Source organism: Salmo salar, chromosome ssa05 (assembly GCF_905237065.1).
Source record: "Salmo salar chromosome ssa05, Ssal_v3.1, whole genome shotgun sequence".
In the NCBI taxonomy this organism is placed as follows: domain Eukaryota; kingdom Metazoa; phylum Chordata; class Actinopteri; order Salmoniformes; family Salmonidae; genus Salmo; species Salmo salar.
The window spans coordinates 42,186,679-42,205,195 of NC_059446.1; the positions used below are offsets into that span (position 1 = coordinate 42,186,679).

Consider the following 18,517-nt stretch of genomic DNA (forward strand, 5'->3'; position numbering starts at 1 on the left):
TTTTATTGCAGTTTTATTGCCTTCAACTTATTATATAGCCTACTAAACAACTATTTTTTTAAGCCGAGTCCTTGCCCTTGTCGCTCAGTCATTCTTAAATGCATCTGTCATTGTCATGTCCACTTCAATTTTAACAATACCCTGGCACTAGAAACAATCAATCAAGATCCACAGTTTCTGGGCACAAATAGCCTAATTTATAATTGTGCACTAGGCTATCATATCACCACGTTAGGTAAAATAGAGTAAAATATAATTTCCTGATCCAGTCCCGTTATTTCTATACACATCAGTGTTTAATGCCTAAACTCTAAACTTGTAAAATTCTTGAAGTTTTCCATGTAACTCATCAATTACAAACTCATTGCGTGTAACTTATTCCAAAAATTCCATGTGCTTTTCTTTATTATTTAACTTACTGAATGTAAAGAGCAGATGAGGGCCATTAAAACAAAGTTTGACGAAGAACTTATTTTCTGCTTTTAGTGACATCAGCGCAGTGCGAACCAGTAGGAATCTGAAGTGGAGAATTTGGGGGTTGGAAACAGGTATGAGTTTTCTCGCAGACTCCAGCCTACATGCGCTCTGCTGAAGTTTTGTGATTACGAGTTCTTGTTTCGAAAAGGCATCAATTGGAATGGGACTGTGTGATACTTTGTAGCTGCTGTTCCCGCAAGAACTGAGACATTGTTATCACATCTGAAACGTTACTTTATGTACTTATTTTTTGGTCAATTTGACTTTTTTAATTAAGGATTTGGAGACGTTCCGATTAAGATTTGTTTAGGTAAAATTACACACGAATCCGGATGAAGAGTGTCTTGAAATTGGATTAGAAAGGATTTTTCATTCTCTAATATTTCGAGTTTTGTATCAATGGTGAGGAAACAGCAGAACACGAGTGGGACTTTGAATGAGCCCAACTCCGCATCGATTTTCTTTGGGAAGTTACTCAACTTTGAGAAGCTGATTTGATCTACACATATTCTTAGCTTCTGGACCTTTTAGCCTTTAATTGAGCTCCAACTAGTTATTATTGCTTGTAATACGAAAGTCGAATCTACTTTTGGGGGATTCCTCCTTTTATATATTTTTTTATTCAGTGTTTATTTTAGTTTTTTAGTTTTAAAGACTTGTTTTTGTTTGCCATCGTGGATACCATGCTACCGACTGTGCAGGAGAAGTGGACGGCGTATCACTGGGGGATATGGGTTCTGATGTGCGGATTGCTGTGCTCTGCCGCGGTGAATGGATGTCCTCACAAATGCAGTTGCTCTGGGTCTCATGTGGATTGCCAGGGTCAAGGCTTCAGGACCGTGCCTAAAGGAATACCTAGGAACGCGGAGCGCTTGTAAGTAACCCGAAAAGCTTTCATCATTCCACTGCTCTTGTGTCCATTTCTATTTTCAGAGCCTAGGTGGTTATGAGTGAGTGGTTAATGTATGAGTGGTTCAGATGCAGTAGTCAGATGCAGAGCCTGTTGATTGTGGTTTCAAACAGTGATAGATACAGCTATGAAGATGCGCCACATCTGGCACCTGCCTTGCCCGCGTGCCCCGCTCGGCTGAAGCTGTATGATCTTGAGAGCGCGAGACATCGATTTCACTCAAAATGTTGACGAGTCTTCGGATTGAAATATTTAGCTAGTCTTTAGATGAGTATATAAATAGTTTTGTAATGTCAACCTTAAAATAGAGACAACAATGAAACATGTTGTTAATTAGGGCGGTTGCCATTGTGTTCATTTCGTTTTATTTATTTCAACAGAGCCTGTATGGAACCTGTATGAGTAACCAGGCACAGGTAGGCGTTTATATGTCAAAGTTAGTAACATTGGGAACAAATTAGACCAGACGTGGCTTAATGAAGACTGAAGGAATTGAAGGGCATACTGGAGATAATGAGGTGCCCTTATCCCCTCAAACACCCATACCTGTGGATGAATACTTTTACCTCATATAAATAGGAAAGGGAAATATCTCATATCAGTTGTTGATAATACACCCTTATTACTTGATTATAACAGGGTAGAAAGTAAGAGTAACAGCTTGACTCATAAATCAAAGCATCTTGTGCAACAAAGGAGTGTCAAAATAATAATATGTGCCTAGGTTTGTCATTTTATGAAGTGTGTCATGTGCAATGACACTTTTAGGGAGTGCCAGCAGTTCAGGTCTGATCTGTGGCTATAGCCTACCCTAAAGCCTTTGCTTTCTTTCCTGTCCAGTCAGCCTCAGCCAAATTAACCTGAGGACAGCATGAAATAGCAACCCTATGGAGTAGTGGGTCCCGAAATCCCTGAAAATGCAGTCTTTCCACCTCTGGTGATTCTAGGAGATGGGAACTATTATCTAGCATAACTAAGCAGCTTAGGGACCTGGGGGATACAAAACATGTGAGGCACTGAAACAACAAAACACAATCATTTTTGCTTGGAAGTGGTATGAAAGCAAACAGTGTTCGCATTAGCCAGAGGCTAGTTGACCCCGTAAGACCTGTTGAATTTGAGAGAGCAATCCCAAGACATTTTACACTGAGAAAATAAATTATAATACTAAGTGGGATTGGTGGGGGTCCCCTTTTAGGAAAAATTGTTTATATTTTCTTTATTTAGTTGCTGGTCAAGTTCTGTGGGACGTTTGACTGCAGTTGCGGATAGGAGGCAGCAATGAGACGTGTTCATATTTTGTTCACAGTTGTTTTGAGGAAGGATGTTTGAGTGTTAACGTAATAAAAGGAGGAAACCTGTCTGTTGAACATTCCTGCTTTCCAAAGGGGAATGCCAGCCTAGCTCCTATAGAATACCAAAGTAGAAGCCCAATCAATTTTGTTCTGTCATTACTCAGGACCACTTGAGATCTATCTCATTTGCATCTTGTTTGAGCAGAAGGATTGTGAGGGCTTAACGATGGTGGGCAAGGTGGAACAGGCGCCTCTACTCTGGGGTGCAATTCACACCCTGCTTGGTTTCCCAGAACACCCTGGAGTGTGGATTTAGCTCTAATGACTGAGCCCTTGCCCCATGCTGGGCAATGGGTACTATGACTTCACTGTTGGAATACTGCTTCCTCCAATAACACTGCTTCCTTCACATAAATAAAATAATATGATTTTTAACAGCTATTTTATTCTTTGAAATTGTGCTATTACTCTATTACTCACACCTCTTTCTTTCTTTCTTTTCACTCATTCTCCTTGGCAAGCAAACACACACACACACACACACTCTCACTTGCTCTTTTTCTCTCATTCATATTTTTTGTAAAGAATGCCATCATCTCTACAGTGGAGTTTTTCACAGTTCCCCAGGTTTCCACCGACTTCACACTTTGCGAACAATGTGGAACTGTGTAGGCTGCTGGTGTGCTTGTTGAGTATGTACTGTATGCTGCCCCTGGCTCTTATCAAGCTGTTGATGCTGGTGCTGGGACCATGATGGATGAACTACAGCCCAGCCGCACCCACAGTCCACAACCACTCAGGGTGGGAGAATGGGAGGCTTGTCAGCTTAGAATGATGTGTATGTGGTTACCATCACTTAAACCATCCATCATCCCAATTACACTGCTAATCAACACCTCAAAGGGAGGATGAAATTATCCTAGACCATTTGTAGCCTACACTACAAAGTTACTAGATGCCTCTACATCCCAAATCCATTGCCTAGGTGGTGAACGAATTTAAGCTTAACTTGAGTTTGTCTTGCAGTGGGACTTTATAGGACATGCGTTCAGTGGGTGAATCTTCTAGAGTTGGTGTCTTAAGCATGAAACACACAGAGAATCTGAGTGCCGATGGACTGCCGATAGGTACTTATCACCGTGGGAGGCCGTTCCTTCTTTTGTTATAACAAAAGATGTACCTGCTGTGTACCGACCTGGTACAGACGAAAATGCCGTTTCTGCTTGTAGAATCACAATGCACAGCAGTGGCTGAAAACTTGACTTTGCGCCAATCAGAGAGCATGAACCTCCACGTGGGGGAGCCGACAGGAGTGATAACAAAAAGGAAAAATGAAGGCACTTTTCCCAGTGTAATCCACCCTTTTCATCAGAATTGTTCTTGCTAAAACAATAAAGATGCATAATACATTTCTTTACATATTTTACATCTAGCTAAGGAGTTTTGTGCTTGAAGAATACTGTTTTGTTTGTTAGGTTTGATGTGCACTAGCTTATTAGTTAGTTAGTTAGCTAGCTAATGTTAGCTTGCTAACTGAGAAAGGCAATCGCACACATTTTGTGTGAAAGTGGTAAGCGCAGCACAATGCACACGACACTAAATGATTTACCAAGCTAGCTTTTTGACAACTGTAGCTAGTAACATTACAATAAAATCACAATGGATTTGTTTCCATGAAGCAGCTGTCTGTAGCTGGCTGCCCAGAGTAAATGCAGTGTCTTTACCAAAGACTAACCCAAGATAGGACACTATACACGTCAGCTACCACAGCAAGTGAAACCACTGCAACGCTTAACAAAGAGCTGCAGTCAGTTTCGGAACGAGTGGCAAGAAATAAGTTAGTCTTAAATATTTCAAAAACTATACGCATTGTATTTGGGACAAACCATTCAGTAAACCCTAAACCTCAACTAAATCTTGTAATGAATAATGTGGAAATTGAGCAAGTTGACGAGACTTAACTGCTTGGAGTAACCCTGGATTGTAAACTGTCATGGTCAAAAAATATTGATACAACAGTAGCTAAGATGGGGAGAGGTCTGTCCATAATAAAGCTCTGCTCTGCCTTCTTAACAGCACTATCAACAAGGCAGGTCCTACAGGCTCTAGTTTTGTCGCAGCTGGACTATTGTCCAGTCGTGTGGTCAGATGCCACAAAGAGGGACTTAGGAAAATTACAATTGGCCCAGAACAGGGCAGCACGACTGGCCCATAAATGTATGCGGAGAGCTAACATTAATAATATGTCAATCTCTCCTGGCTCAAAGTAGAGGAGAGATTGACTTCATCACTACTTGTATTTCTGAGAATTATTAGCATGTTTAATGCACCAAGCTTTCTGTTTAAGTTACTAGCACCCCCCTCAGACACCAGTGCATAAAGTACTTAAGTAGAAATACTTTAAAGTACTACTTAAATAAAATAAAATTGTATTGGTCACATACACATGGTTAGCAGATGTTAATGTGAAATGCTTGTGCTTCTAGTTCCGACCGTGCAGTAATATCTAACAAGTAATCTAACAATTTCACAACAACTACCTTATACACACAAGTGTAAAAGGATGAATAAGAATATGTACATATAAATATATGGATGAGCGATGGCCGTGTGGCATAGGCAAGATGTAGTAGATGGTATAGAGTAAAGTATATACATATGAGTAATGTAGGGTATGTTAACATTATATAAAGTGGCATTGTTTAAGTGACTAGTGATACATTTATTACATCCAATTTAAACATTTTAAAGTGGCTAGAGATTGAGTCAGTATGTTGGCAGCAGCCACTCAATGTTAGTGATGGCTATAAAACAGTCTGATGGCCTTGAGATAGAAGCTGTTTTTCAGTCTCTCGGTCCCAGCTTTGATGCACCTGTACTGACCTCGCCTTCTGGATGATAGCAGGGTAAACAGGCAGTGGCTCGGGTGGTTGTTGTCCTTGATGATCTTTTTGGCCTTCCTGTGACATCGGGTGGTGTAGGTGTCCTGGAGGGCAGGTAGATTGCCCTGGTGATGCATTGTGCAGACCTTACTACCCTCTGGAGAGCCTTACAGTTGTGGGCGGAGCAGTTGCCGTACCAGGTGGTGATACAGCCCGACAGGATGCTCTCGATTGTGCATCTGTAAAAGTTTGTGAGTGTTTTTGGTGACAAGCCAAATTTCTTCAGCCTCCTGAGGTTGAAGAGGTGCTGTTGCGCCTTCTTCACTACGCTGTCTGTGTGGGTGGACCATTTCAGTTTGTCCGTGATGTGTACGCCGAGGAACTTAAAGCTTTCCACCTTCTCCAATACTGTCCCGTCGATGTGGATAGGGGGGTGCTCCCTCTGCTGTTTCCTGAAGTCCACGGTCATCTCCTTTGTTCTGTTGACGTTAAGTGTGATGTTATTTTCCTGAGACCACACTCCGAGGGTCCTCACCTCCTCCCTATAGGCCGTTTCGTCCTACTACTTAAGTCATTTTTTGGGGTATTGTACTTTACTATTTATATTTTTGACAACTTTTACTTTTATTTCACTACATTCCTAAAGAAAAGAATGTACTTTTTACTCCCTACATTTTCCTTGACACCCAAAAGTACTTGTTAAACTTTAAATGCTTAGCAGGACAGGAAAGTGGTCCAATTCACGCACTTATCAAGAGAATACGTGGTCATCCCTACTGCCTCTGATCTGGCGGACTCACTAAACACAAATGCATCGTTTGTAAATTATGTCTGAGTGTTGGAGTGTGCCCCTGGCTATCCATAAATTTTAAAAAAAACAATTAAATGGTGCCGCCTGCTTTGCTTAATATTAGGAATTTGAAAATATTTTTACTTTTACTTTTGATACTTAAGTATATTTAGAACCAAATACTTTTAGACTTTTACTCAAGTAGTATTTTACTCTGTAACTTTCTATTAAGGTATCTATACTTTTACTCAAGTATGACAAGTGGGTACTTTTTCCACCACTGTCAGAGACCCATGCATACCCCACAAGACATGCCACCAGAGGTCTATTCACAGTCCTCAAGTCCAGAACAGACTGTGGGAGGCGCACAGCGCTACATAGAGCCTTGACTGTATGGAACTCTATTCCACATCAAGTAACTCAGGCAAGCAGTAAAATAAAATTGGAGGTGAGTGGAAATGACAACTGGATGCATCAGATTCATACATCCAGTGAAACATATGGCTCATTGTTCTATCTGTCTCTTTACTTTACCTAGCTAGCACAACAGCTAGCTAGCGAATCATGCTAACAATTTAGGTAACGTTAGCAAGCTAGCTAAATATGTATCTATGGGCTGTATGCGATTATGGAGAGTGAATTAAACTGTTTCTTTCTCACTTTGCTTGGTAGTTATCTCGAAGTGGCCTTCTGGCTAGTATCAACAAGGGCTTTCTACAACAATAGCAACATTAGTGCAGCTAGCTAGCTAAGATTGACTAGATCATAAAGCAACACACACGGACATGCATTGCCACCTTCTGGTCTGGAGTATTTTAACAAGGCTGGGTGGCTGACGACTTCAAGGTCTTTGCTGTTTAAACACAAAAAAGATTGACTGCAGACTCTCTGTTCAGGTGCTGAGTACTGTCGGGAGGCAAGCGTTTGACAATCCTACTGGTGTGTCTAAGGTATTAGTTGACCAGTTGAACAGTCTGATAATGAGTTGAAGTTGCCAGACAGCCAGCAGCTGGCACTGCCAGCAGGCTCAGCTAGCGTTAGCCTACTGGGAAATATCAGCCGTCCACCTTATAAAAAAATCACCCAGCATGGAAAATATTTGGAGATGCTTTATTTTAGCCAGCACTTAAAAGGCCAGAGCTGGCAGAGAGAAGGAGCAAACTTTCTGTTGCAGATTGTTGAGAAAGTGGTCCAAGTCACGAATGATGTCCTTGAAGAGGTAGGCCCAAAATGTAGGGACACAGAAGTCCATAACTCGTCCAAGTGTGTGTCATGCTTTAATGCAAGACTGGATTTGATAGTCTGTAAGAGTCTGTGAGCCTGGGGCCATTTTAGGTTAACAAGGCCCGTCTTTTGTTGTTGGGGTTCTGTCACCAAAGCAACACATCAAGGCCATTTGCTTTGTCCCATCAGACCATCATTTATATTCTCAGCTCTCGCTAAACTTAGCTGCATGTGAAACAGTGTTTATCCCAATCTAAGAAATATGGATAACTCTCTGCATGTTTCGGTGTCTTTGTCACTGTGATGTAAGCTGCGCAAGGGCCCCAAACACTACGTTGCAGCTAGCAACCCAGTAAACAATGTATAGAGCCAGGAATCACTGCATGCTCTCTGTGCTGTGCTGTGAGTTGATCAGAATGTGACTGTATGTGGCATCTAGATCTGGGGGTAAGGTTCCCAAAGAGAGGCAGGATGTCCAGGCAGTGACATCTGAAGTTTCTGTTTAATGGTGTTTGAACAACCCTCTCCATAGCACTATACTGGAGCGCTGGGGGTCTGGTTAAACTGCTCGCCTTACTCCTTACTTTGACAGTGTTCACGAGAGAATCTTGTGATTTATTTGTGTGTTTTATCACTGTCCCCGCTTGTTTAAATCTCTGGCAGTGCACCTCATTCTTTTCCTCTGTTTGTGTGTTGGCTGCTTTCTTCTCTTCCTCCTTGGCTTCTTCCATCTTCCTTGGTTTACATATGCTGTGTGTCTCCTGCACCTCAAGCCCTGGGCTGCTCTGGCGTCTGTCAGATCGAGTTTCACACAGAAGCGTTAAAAGTGCCCCTGTCACCTCTGAAGTCCGCCGTACAGATGTAATCTAAGGAGTCATGTACTGTACAAACTGCAAACACTGACTCAGGTATGCTGGGATGATCGAGCTGCCTGCCTGCCTGTCAGGCCTTGAAAATAAACGATTGTGAAAGTAAACAGTGACAATGAGAAAAAAATATAAATAATTTTTGTCGGCTGTGCATAGTCTGAAGTGGGTGTCCTTCAGCTGGGAACTCATCCAGACAGTGCGGTAAAGAAAATATTTAGAAAACAAAAGTCCCAGTGTAATGTAACCTATCCCGCTAACGCTGCCTCATAAACAATGGAAAATGGCACAGAGTGTTGCTGTCATCTTCTTTGGTCATCTTTGTTCATCGAGCGAATAGCGTTATCATTCCATGGCTGAGTCATCGTCAGGTCAGTGATGAAGTGGTGTCTGTTATTTTTGTAAATACAGAGCAGTTCTTCATCTGAAATGTGATGTGGCATATGTGATGTAAGCTGGCTCTGTACTCCAGCACTTTGGATATGAAATGATAGAATGAGGTTAAAGTTCATACCGTCTGCTTTAATTTGAGGGTATTTTCATCCATATCGGGGGAACCGTTTAGAAGTTACAGCTCTTTTTGTACATAGTCCCCCCCATTTTAAGACAAATTAACTTGTTTATTAAAAGTTTAGTGTTTGGTCCCGTATTCCTAGCACGCAATGATTACATCAAGCTTGTGACTCTACAAACTTGTTGGATGCATTTGTTGTTTGTTTTGGTTGTGTTGTGCCTAATAGAAATTGTAAATAATGCATTTTGGAGTCCCTTTTATTGTAAATAAGAATATCATATATTTCTAAACACTTCGACGTTCATTAATGTGGATGCTATCATGATTACGGATAGTCCTGAATGAATCGTGAGTAATGATGAGTGAGAAAGTTACAGAAGCACAAATATCAAACCCCCACATATCCCCTATTGTAATGGTGTCTTGGGGGTATGATATTTGTGCATCAATCTTTCTCACTCATCATTATTCACTCATCATTCAGTACTATCCGTAATCATGATAGCATCCACATTAATGTGAAAGTGTTTAGAAACATATTCTAAAATGGGTGGGGACTAGGTACAAAAAGTCCTGTAATTTTTAAACGGTTCACCCAATATGGATGAAAATATCCTCAAATGAAAGCTGACTTTAACCTCATAGTCATTGTATAATTTTAAATCCATAGTGCTAGAGTACAGAGCCAAAACAAAACTTTTTTTTACAGTAGCTATACTTTTAGAGCTCACTGTATATCTCCTTTCCTGTCTTTTTGTGTGTGTGACTCCTCACTGAATGTATTGAGAGTGTTGGTCAGATGAACTATGCCTATGCACACGTTATTAAGGTGACCACATGTCCCGGATTATGTGGAATAGTCCCGCATTTTAGCACGCAGGCCAATGTCATATCGTCAACCAATCACATTTGTAAAATCCTTTTGGTCTAAATTCCAGCTAAACTTGGAGAGGACAGCCCCCCCAAAATATGAATGTACTGTAGACTACACTGACCTGTGAATGACCCACAAATATCATCCCTTTGTCACATCATTTTGGTATTTTAAATGTGGTCACTCTGCATGTTATGTGGGTGTCAATGATAATGTGTTTTGAAGGGGCACTCTCCACAGAGATGTCAGGGTTGATTTGTCACCCTAGGAATGCAGTAACATTGGTGTCCAGTGGTGTGTGCATGCGTGTACAGTGGCTTGCGAAAGTATTCACCCCCTTTGGTATTTTTCCTATTTTGTTGCCTTACAACCTGGAATTAAAATAGATTTTGGGGGGGTTTGTATCATTTGATTTACACAACAGGCCTACCACTTTGAAGATGCAAAATATTTTTTATTGTGAAAGAAACAAGAAATAAGACAAAACACTGAAAACTTGAGCGTGCATAGCTATTCAACCCCCAAAGTCAATACTTTGTAGAGCCACCTTTTGCAGCAATTACAGCTACAAGTCTCTTGGGGTATGTCTCTATAAGCTTGGCACATCTAGCCACTGGGATTTTTGCCCGTTCTTCAAGGCAAAACTGCTACAGCTCCTTCAAGTTGGATGGGTTCCACTGGTGTACAGCAATTTTTAAGTCATACCACAGATTCTCAATTGGATTGAGGTCTGGGCTTTTTTTAGGCCATTCCAAAACATTTAAATGTTTCCCCTTAAACCACTCGAGTGTTGCTTTAGCAGTATGCTTAGTTGTCCTGCTGGAAGGTGAACCTCCGTCCAAGTCTCAAATCTCTGGAAGACTGAAACAGGTTTCCCTCAAGAATTTCCCTGTATTTAGCTCCATCCATCATTCCTTCAATTCTGACCAGTTTCCCAGTCCCTGCTGATGAAAAACATCCCCACAGCATGATGCTACCACCACCATGCTTCACTGATGAACGGTGTTGGATTTGCGCCAGACATAGTGTTTTCCTTGATGGCCAAAAAGCTACATTTTAGTCTCATCTGACCAGAGTACCTTCTTCCATATGTTTGGGGAGTCTCTCACATGCCCTTTGGCGAACACCAAACGTGTTTGCTTATTTTTTTCTTTAAGCAATGGCTTTTTTCTGGCCTCTCTTCCCTAAAGCCCAGCTCTGTGGATTGTACGGCTTAAAGTGGTCCTATGGACAGATACTACAATCTCCGCTGTGGAGCTTTGCAGCTCCTTCAGGGTTATTTTTGTTCTCTTTGTTGCCTCTCTGATTAATGCCCTCCTTGCCTGGTCCGTGAATTTTGGTGGGTAGCCCTATCTTGCCATATTTGTTGTGGTACCATATTCTTTCAATTTTTGAATAATGGATTGAATGGTGCTCCGTGGGATGTTCAAAGTTTCAGATATTTTTTTATAACCCAACCCTGATCTGTACTTCTCCACAACTTTGTCCCTGACCTGTTTGGAGAGCTTCTTGGTCTTCATGGTGCCGATTGCTTGGTGGTGCCCATTGCTTAGTGGTGTTGCAGACTCTGGGGCCTTTCAGAACAGGTGTATATCTACTGAGATCATGTGACAGATCATGTGACACTTAGATTGCACACAGGTGGACTGTTTTTAACTAATTATGTGACTTCTGAAGGTAATTGGTTGCATCAGATCTTATTTAAGGGCTTCATAGCAAAGGGGGTGAATCCATATGAACCCACCAATTTTCAGTTTTACATTTATTTTTATTTTTATGAAACAAGTAATTTTTTTCATTTCACTTCACCAATTTTGACTATTTTGTGTGTGTCCATTACCTGAAATCCAAATAAAAAATCGATTTAAATTACACGTTGTAATGCAACAAAATAAGAAAAACGTCAAGGGGGTGAATACTTTTCCACAAGGGTCTGGATGCAACACATACAGTGCCTTGCAAAAGTATTCACCCCCTTGACGGTTTTCTTATTTTGTTGCATTACAACGTGTAATTTAAATCGATTTTTAGGCACTGTATGTGTTGCATCCAGACCCTTGTGGAGGAGATCAAAGAAAGGCAGAAAGAGAATATTTGATTCCTCAGACTCGTGATTGGGTTACAAACCTCCCTATTTGATCTGTCACAAGTGGAAATGAAGTGGCTTTCCAACAGGAAAACACACAGGACTGGGAAGAGGGAAGAGCTTGAATGTGCTGGAAAAAAAGGGAGGACTGCGGTAGGGAGGGAAGGAGGGAGCAATGGGCCACGTTCCACCCTGGAAACCACCAATATCCCGATAAGAGCCTTAGAAAATCATTGCATCAGCTGCAGTAAAGTCTCAAATGTCTTGTAGTTTGTGTGTGATCTGGAAATATTTGTGATGGTAGCCATCATTCAATGGCCTGTGCAGATCTGTGTAGTTACATAAATCAGTGAACATTCCAATGAGAACATGATAACTTTAAAATGTCTGCTATGTTAATTGCAGATCTCCAATTACTTGTCAACTGTTCAGTGTAATATGGTCATGTAAGGGCTTGAGGAAAGAATGTTCTCATCAGTTCTGTCCACATTCGTCCTAATACAATGTAAATGAAATACATTATAATGTTCTATCAAATGAAAAGGCTTACATACGTACACACATTGCATTCGGAAAATATTCAGACCCCTTCACTTTTTCCACATTTTGTTACGTTACAGCCTTATTCAAAAATGTATTAAATACATATTTTTTTCTAATCAATCTACACACAATACCACATAATGACAAAGCAAAAACAGGTTTTTATATTTTTTGCAAATGTATAAAAAATCAAAAACAGAAATACCTTATTTACATAAGTATTCAAACCGTTTGCAAGAGACTCTAAATTGAGCTCAGGTGCATCCTGTTTCCATTGATCATCCTTGTGATGTTTCTACAACTTGATTAGAGCCATCCTGTGGTAAATTATATTGATTGGACATGATTTGGAAAGGCACACACCTGTCTATATAAGGTCCCATAGTTAATAATACATGTCAGAGCAAAAACCATGCCATGAGGTCGAAGGAATTTTCCATAGAGATCCGAGACAGGATTGTGTCGAGGCACAGATCTGGGGAAGGGTACCAAAACATGTCTGTAGCATTGAAGGTCCGCAAAAACACAATGGCCTCCATCATTCTTAAATGGAAGAAGTTTGGAACCACCAAGACTCTTCCTAGAGTTGGCCGCCCGGCCAATCTGAGCAATCGGGGGAGAAGGGCATTGGTCAGGGAGGTGACCAAGAACTCAATGGTCACTCTGAGAGAGCTCCAGAATTCCTCTGTGGACATGGGAGAACCTTCCAGAAAGACAACCATCTCTGCAGCACTCCACCAATCAGGCCTTTATGGTAGAGTGGCCAAACGGAAGCCACTCTTCAGTAAAAGGCACATGACCGCCCGCTTGGAGTTTGCCAAAAGGCACCTAAAGGACTCTCAGACCATGAGAAAGAAGATTCGCTACGGTGAAGCATGGTGGTGGCAAGATGAACGGAGCAAAGTACAGAGAGATTCTTGAGGAAAAACCTGCGGTTCACCTTCCAACAGGACAACGACCTTTCCACTAGATGTTGGAACATTACTGCGGGGACTTGCTTCCATTCAGTCACAAGCGCATTAGTGAGGTTGAGCACTGATGTTGGGAGATTAGCCTGGCTCGCAGTCGGCGTTCCTATTCATCCCAAAGGTGTTCAATAGGCTTAAGGTCTGGCCTCTACACAGGCCAGTCAAGTTCTTCCACACCGATCTCAACAAACCATTTGTGTATGGACCTCGCTTTGTGCACGGGGGCATTGTCATGCTGAAACAGGAACGGGCTTCCCCAAACTGTTGCCTCAAGTTGGAAGCACAGAATTGTCTAGAATGTCATTGTATGTTGTAGCGTTAAGATTTCTTTCACTTGAACTAAGGGGCTTAGCCCGAACCACGAAAAACAGCCCAATTTTTCCTCCTCCACCAAACTTTACAGTTGACACTATGCACTCCGGCAGCTAGCGTTCTCCTGGTATCTACCAAACCCAGATTTGTCAATCAGCCAGATGTTGAAGCATGTTTCATCACTCCAGAGAACGTGTTTCCACTGCTCCAGAGTCCAATGGCGGCGAGTTTTCCACCACTCCAGCCGACACTTGGCATTGCGCATGGTGATCTTAGGCTTGTGTGCGGCTGCTTGGCCATTGAAACCCATTTCATAAAGCTCCCGACTTAACAGTTCTTGTGCTGACGTTGCTTCCAGAGGCAGTTTTGAACTCAGTAGTTAGTGTTGCAACCAAGGACAGATTATTTTTACCCACTAGCAGGAGTGGGCAATTCTAGTCCTCGAGGGCCTGATTGGTGTCACAGTTTTGCTCCAGCCCCAGCTAACACACCTGACTCCAATAATCGCCTAATCATGATCTTCAGTTTAGAATGCAATTTGATTAATCAGCTATGTTTGTTAGGGACGGAGAAAAAGTGTGACACCAATCAGGCCCCCGAGGACTGGAGTTGCCCACCCCAGTGCTATGCGTTTCAACATTCAGCGATTTAGTTCTGTGATCTTGTGTAGCCTACCACTTCATGGCTGAGCCGTTGTTGCTCCTAGACGTTTCCACTTCACAATAACAGCACTTACTGTTGACCGGGGCAGCTTTAGCAGGGCAGAAATTTGATGAACTGACTTGTTGGAAAGGTGACATCCTACTGTATGACGATGCTACGTTGAAAGTCACTGAGCTCTTCAGTAAGGCCATTCTACTGCCAGTGTCTATGGAGATTACATGTCTGTGTGTTCAATTTTATACACCTTTCAGCAACGGGTCGGGCTGAAACAGCCAAATCCAGTAATTTGAAGGGGTGTCCACATACTTTTGTAAATATGGTGTAGTTCTGAGCACTAGAGGAGTAACTCAATTAAGATTCCAAACATGGTTTAGAGGATTTGAGAAGGAAATGGAGCATACCTATCTGCTGTGGAAGACCAGACGACTTCGGCTTCAAGGAAAATAACAGGAGATTACAGCAGGAAACACATTGTGAAGCAAAATGTTAGACGGAGAAAAGAGAGATCGTTTATGTGTTTTTATAAAAAATCTTCTCCCATGGATTTAAAGGGGCTTTGGGGGCCTTTTAGTTACATGTCACCCGGTATGTCATTTGTGCAACATAATGTTCCTGGGCCAAAATAAATGTATTTTCTTGTCCGGTCGGTCGATGTATCAATAAAGTGCTCTTGTAAGTGATTTCGCCCAAGGTAAAGTAAAACCCTCTGTCAGCTTCTGTGCCAGACTAGTTGGTTCAGTGGTTTAAAGGCCTTGAGTGGGTGGGGTGGCCTGGGGGTGGGCATTGTGAGGCCCTGAACACCTGCTGTTTGGATTGCCACCTTATCCCTCACACAAATGAAAAAATACAATGGGCAGCAGGGTGCACAAAAGCCGCTTGTCGATTGCTGACCCCTACCTGATCACTTAAAGGAGCGTTCTAAAAGCTGGTTTAATTGACTTCTTTGAGTAGCGATGCCTGATTATATTCCCTGGTGAAACATGTTTTCCACACTGTAACAGTTACTGGGAACAGTGAAGGATAGAGATAAGAGAGGAGAGATTGTAGAGCGAGGGAGGAAGAAAGCTGGGTTAGAGAAGGGGAGCGAGATAGTGTTGTGTGGGAGAGAGAGAGAGAGAGAGAGAGAGAGAGAGGCTGAGTGAGGGACAGAGAGTTGAGGGTCAGAGTGAGAAATTGAAAGGGTGAGAGTAAGGGACAGGAGAGCGATAGAAAAAGCAGTGAGAGTGAGAGATGGAACAGAGAGAGGGGGAGAGAGAGAGAGAGAGAGAGAGCAGAGAGAGAGCAGAGAGGGGCAGAGAGAAGAGCAGCGGGAGGTTGAGAGAGGAGAGCAGAAAGAGAGCAGAGAGAGGGTGAGAGAGAAGAGCAGAGAGCGAGCAGAGAGAGTGTGAGAGAGAAGAGCAGAGAGAGAGCAGAGAGAGGGTGAGAGAGAAGAGCAGAGAGAGAGCAGAGAGAGGGTGAGAGAGAAGAGCAGAGAGAGGGTGAGAGAGAAGAGCAGAGAGCGAGCAGAGAGAGGGTGAGCGAGAAGAGCAGAGAGCGAGCAGAGAGAGTGTAAGAGAGAAGAGCAGAGAGAGAGCAGAGAGAGGGTGAGAGAGAAGAGCAGAGAGAGAGCAGAGAGAGGGTGAGAGAGCAGAGAGAGGGTGAGAGAGAAGAGCAGAGAGAGGGTGAGAGAGAAGAGCAGAGAGCGAGCAGAGAGAGGGTGAGAGAGAAGAGCAGAGAGAGGGTGAGAGAGAAGAGCAGAGAGCGAGCAGAGAGAGGGTGAGAGAGAAGAGCAGAGAGAGCAGAGAGAGGGTGAGAGAGAAGAGCAGAGAGAGCAGAGAGAGGGTGAGAGAGAAGAGCAGAGAGAGGGTGAGAGAGAAGAGCAGAGAGCGAGCAGAGAGAGCGTGAGAGAGAAGAGCAGAGAGAGGGTGAGAGAGAAGAGCAGAGAGAGCAGAGAGAGGGTGAGAGAGAAGAGCAGAGAGAGGGTGAGAGAGAAGAGCAGAGAGCGAGCAGAGAGAGCGTGAGAGAGAAGAGCAGAGAGAGGGTGAGAGAGAAGAGCAGAGAGAGCAGAGAGAGGGTGAGAGAGAAGAGCAGAGAGAGCAGAGAGAGGGTGACAGAGAAGAGCAGAGAGAGCAGAGAGAGGGTGAGAGAGAAGAGCAGAGAGAGCAGAGAGAGGGTGAGAGAGAAGAGCAGAGAGAGCAGAGACAGGGTGACAGAGAAGAGCAGAGAGAGCAGAGAGAGGGTGACAGAGAAGAGCAGGAGGGTGACAGAGAAGAGCAGAGAGAGGGTAAGAGTGAGGAATGGGAGGGTGACTTCACCAGCAGTCAGGCCCCTGTCCTCTCTAAGGCCACAATATGGCTCCCATTAGAGCTCTTTATGTTCAGAGCTGGGGAAGCCTTTTGAAATCCAATATGCCTTTAAATCAGATTTATAAATGTTTATGTATATTATGAGAAACATACACTGAGCCCCACGTCAGGAGAACCGTGTGTGTGTGTGTGTGTGTGTGTGTGTGTGTGTGTGTGTGTGTGTGTGTTGGCGCGCGTGTGCGTGTTAGCGATGGGGAAGAAGATCGATACAGTTACATATCGCAATATTCTTTTTGGAAAATATTATATCGATATTTGACTCCAAGTATTGATTTAGAAAATGTTTTAAATGGTACTGTAGGTACCTAGCGCTAGTCAGGTGTACCTGCGGCAAAACACTTTTTAATCGTATAGCTTATTCTCCATCTTCTTTTAAGTAGTGAGCCAACATATTTCCCTGACTGATCAAAACTAATTTCCTCACGCTCTCTCTTGTCTCTCTGCAGTAGACATATAGTGAGCAATATGTTTGGAACATCAAATCACAATAAAATCGCAGTATGAATTCGCAATACATATAGCATTGTGAGAATCGCAGCAGATATTGTATCGGCACCTAAGTATCGTGATAATATCGTATTGTGAGGTTCCTGGCCATTTCCTGCCCTAGCGTGAGCGTGTGAGTGTGTGTTTGTGTCTGTGTGTCTGTGTGTGCTTACGTGTGCTCATGCAAGAATGTGTGTCAGGGTGTGTGTGTATTTAACGTGTGTTTTTTTCTTCCCTAATTCTTCCTTTGTGGCGTACATTCTGAGAAGTGGTTAAATCAGAGCAACAGTCTGCAAGCAAGATAAGCTTTTCGCTCCAGAGAGAAAAATGTATCAAATCAGAAGTAACATCAATGTATATTTGTTCGAGGACTTTGTCATTCTCCAGTCTTGTCCTACATTCATGCTGTCAGTATGGACTGTATACAATACACACTGACATAGTTACAGGCAGGCCTATGATCCCCACGCAATGGTATGTGGAGCAAGCACACACACACACACACACACACACACACACACACACACACACACACACACACACACACACACACACACACACACACACACACACACACACACACACACACACACACACACACACACAGGTGAGCACTCTAGCATCTTACCTGCAGGCCCCAGTGTGTTTGAGATATGAGCAGAGTGTGGGGCCACTCAGAGAGTCCTGGATGACTCCTCTTTGCCCAGTAAGGTAGTCAGGTACAAAGTCTGTGAGATGAAAGGATTTGGCCCCCCAGTGTCTTAGGTAGGGGCCACAAGGCAGAGATAGACTGAAGAGAAGGTGCTCTTCTCCACATCTCAGGGGCAATCCTTCACAGCGTGGAGGACACCCAGCACACCGCCTCACAGCCACCGTGCCCGGCCATCATCTCCACAGAGCAGAGCAGTGTGCTGCTTGGGCCGCGGCCAGGGAACCTCTGCATTACCATCCTAAGTTCACCAGCGTGGATAGAGAATTGATAGACTGACCCTGATTATGATGATGTGTGATTATCGTTCTAACTCTCTCTCTCTCTCTCTCTCTCTCTCTCTCTCTCTCTCTCTCTCTCTCTCTCTCTCTCTCTCTCTCTCTCTCTCTCTCTCTCTCTCTCTCTCTCCTTTCAGGGATTTGGACAGGAATAACATCACCAGGATCACTAAAGTTGACTTTTCTGGCATCAAGAACCTGCGAGTTCTGTAAGCATTCTCTCCATCCTTCACAAATAAGCCTGATAATAAGACCAAATTGGATATAACGTTGATATACACTGAGTGTTCAGAAC

General features: G+C 43.0%; 1 protein-coding gene across 2 annotated transcripts in view; it reads left to right on the top strand.

Moving 5' to 3' along the window:
* Positions 1–562: 562 nt before the first annotated feature.
* The window catches only part of LOC106604933 (slit homolog 3 protein), a 199,708-nt gene continuing 181,753 nt past the window's right edge, over positions 563–18,517 (top strand). Inside the window, exons 1-2 of one of the 2 annotated variants that reach the window (XM_014200077.2) lie at positions 563–1,351; positions 18,360–18,431. In XM_014200077.2, coding sequence (XP_014055552.1) covers positions 1,161–1,351; positions 18,360–18,431 — 263 coding nt within the window. In that variant the 5' untranslated portion in view covers positions 563–1,160. The remainder of the gene's footprint in view (positions 1,352–18,359; positions 18,432–18,517) is intronic. The other variant, XM_014200078.2, reaches the window with a different exon arrangement.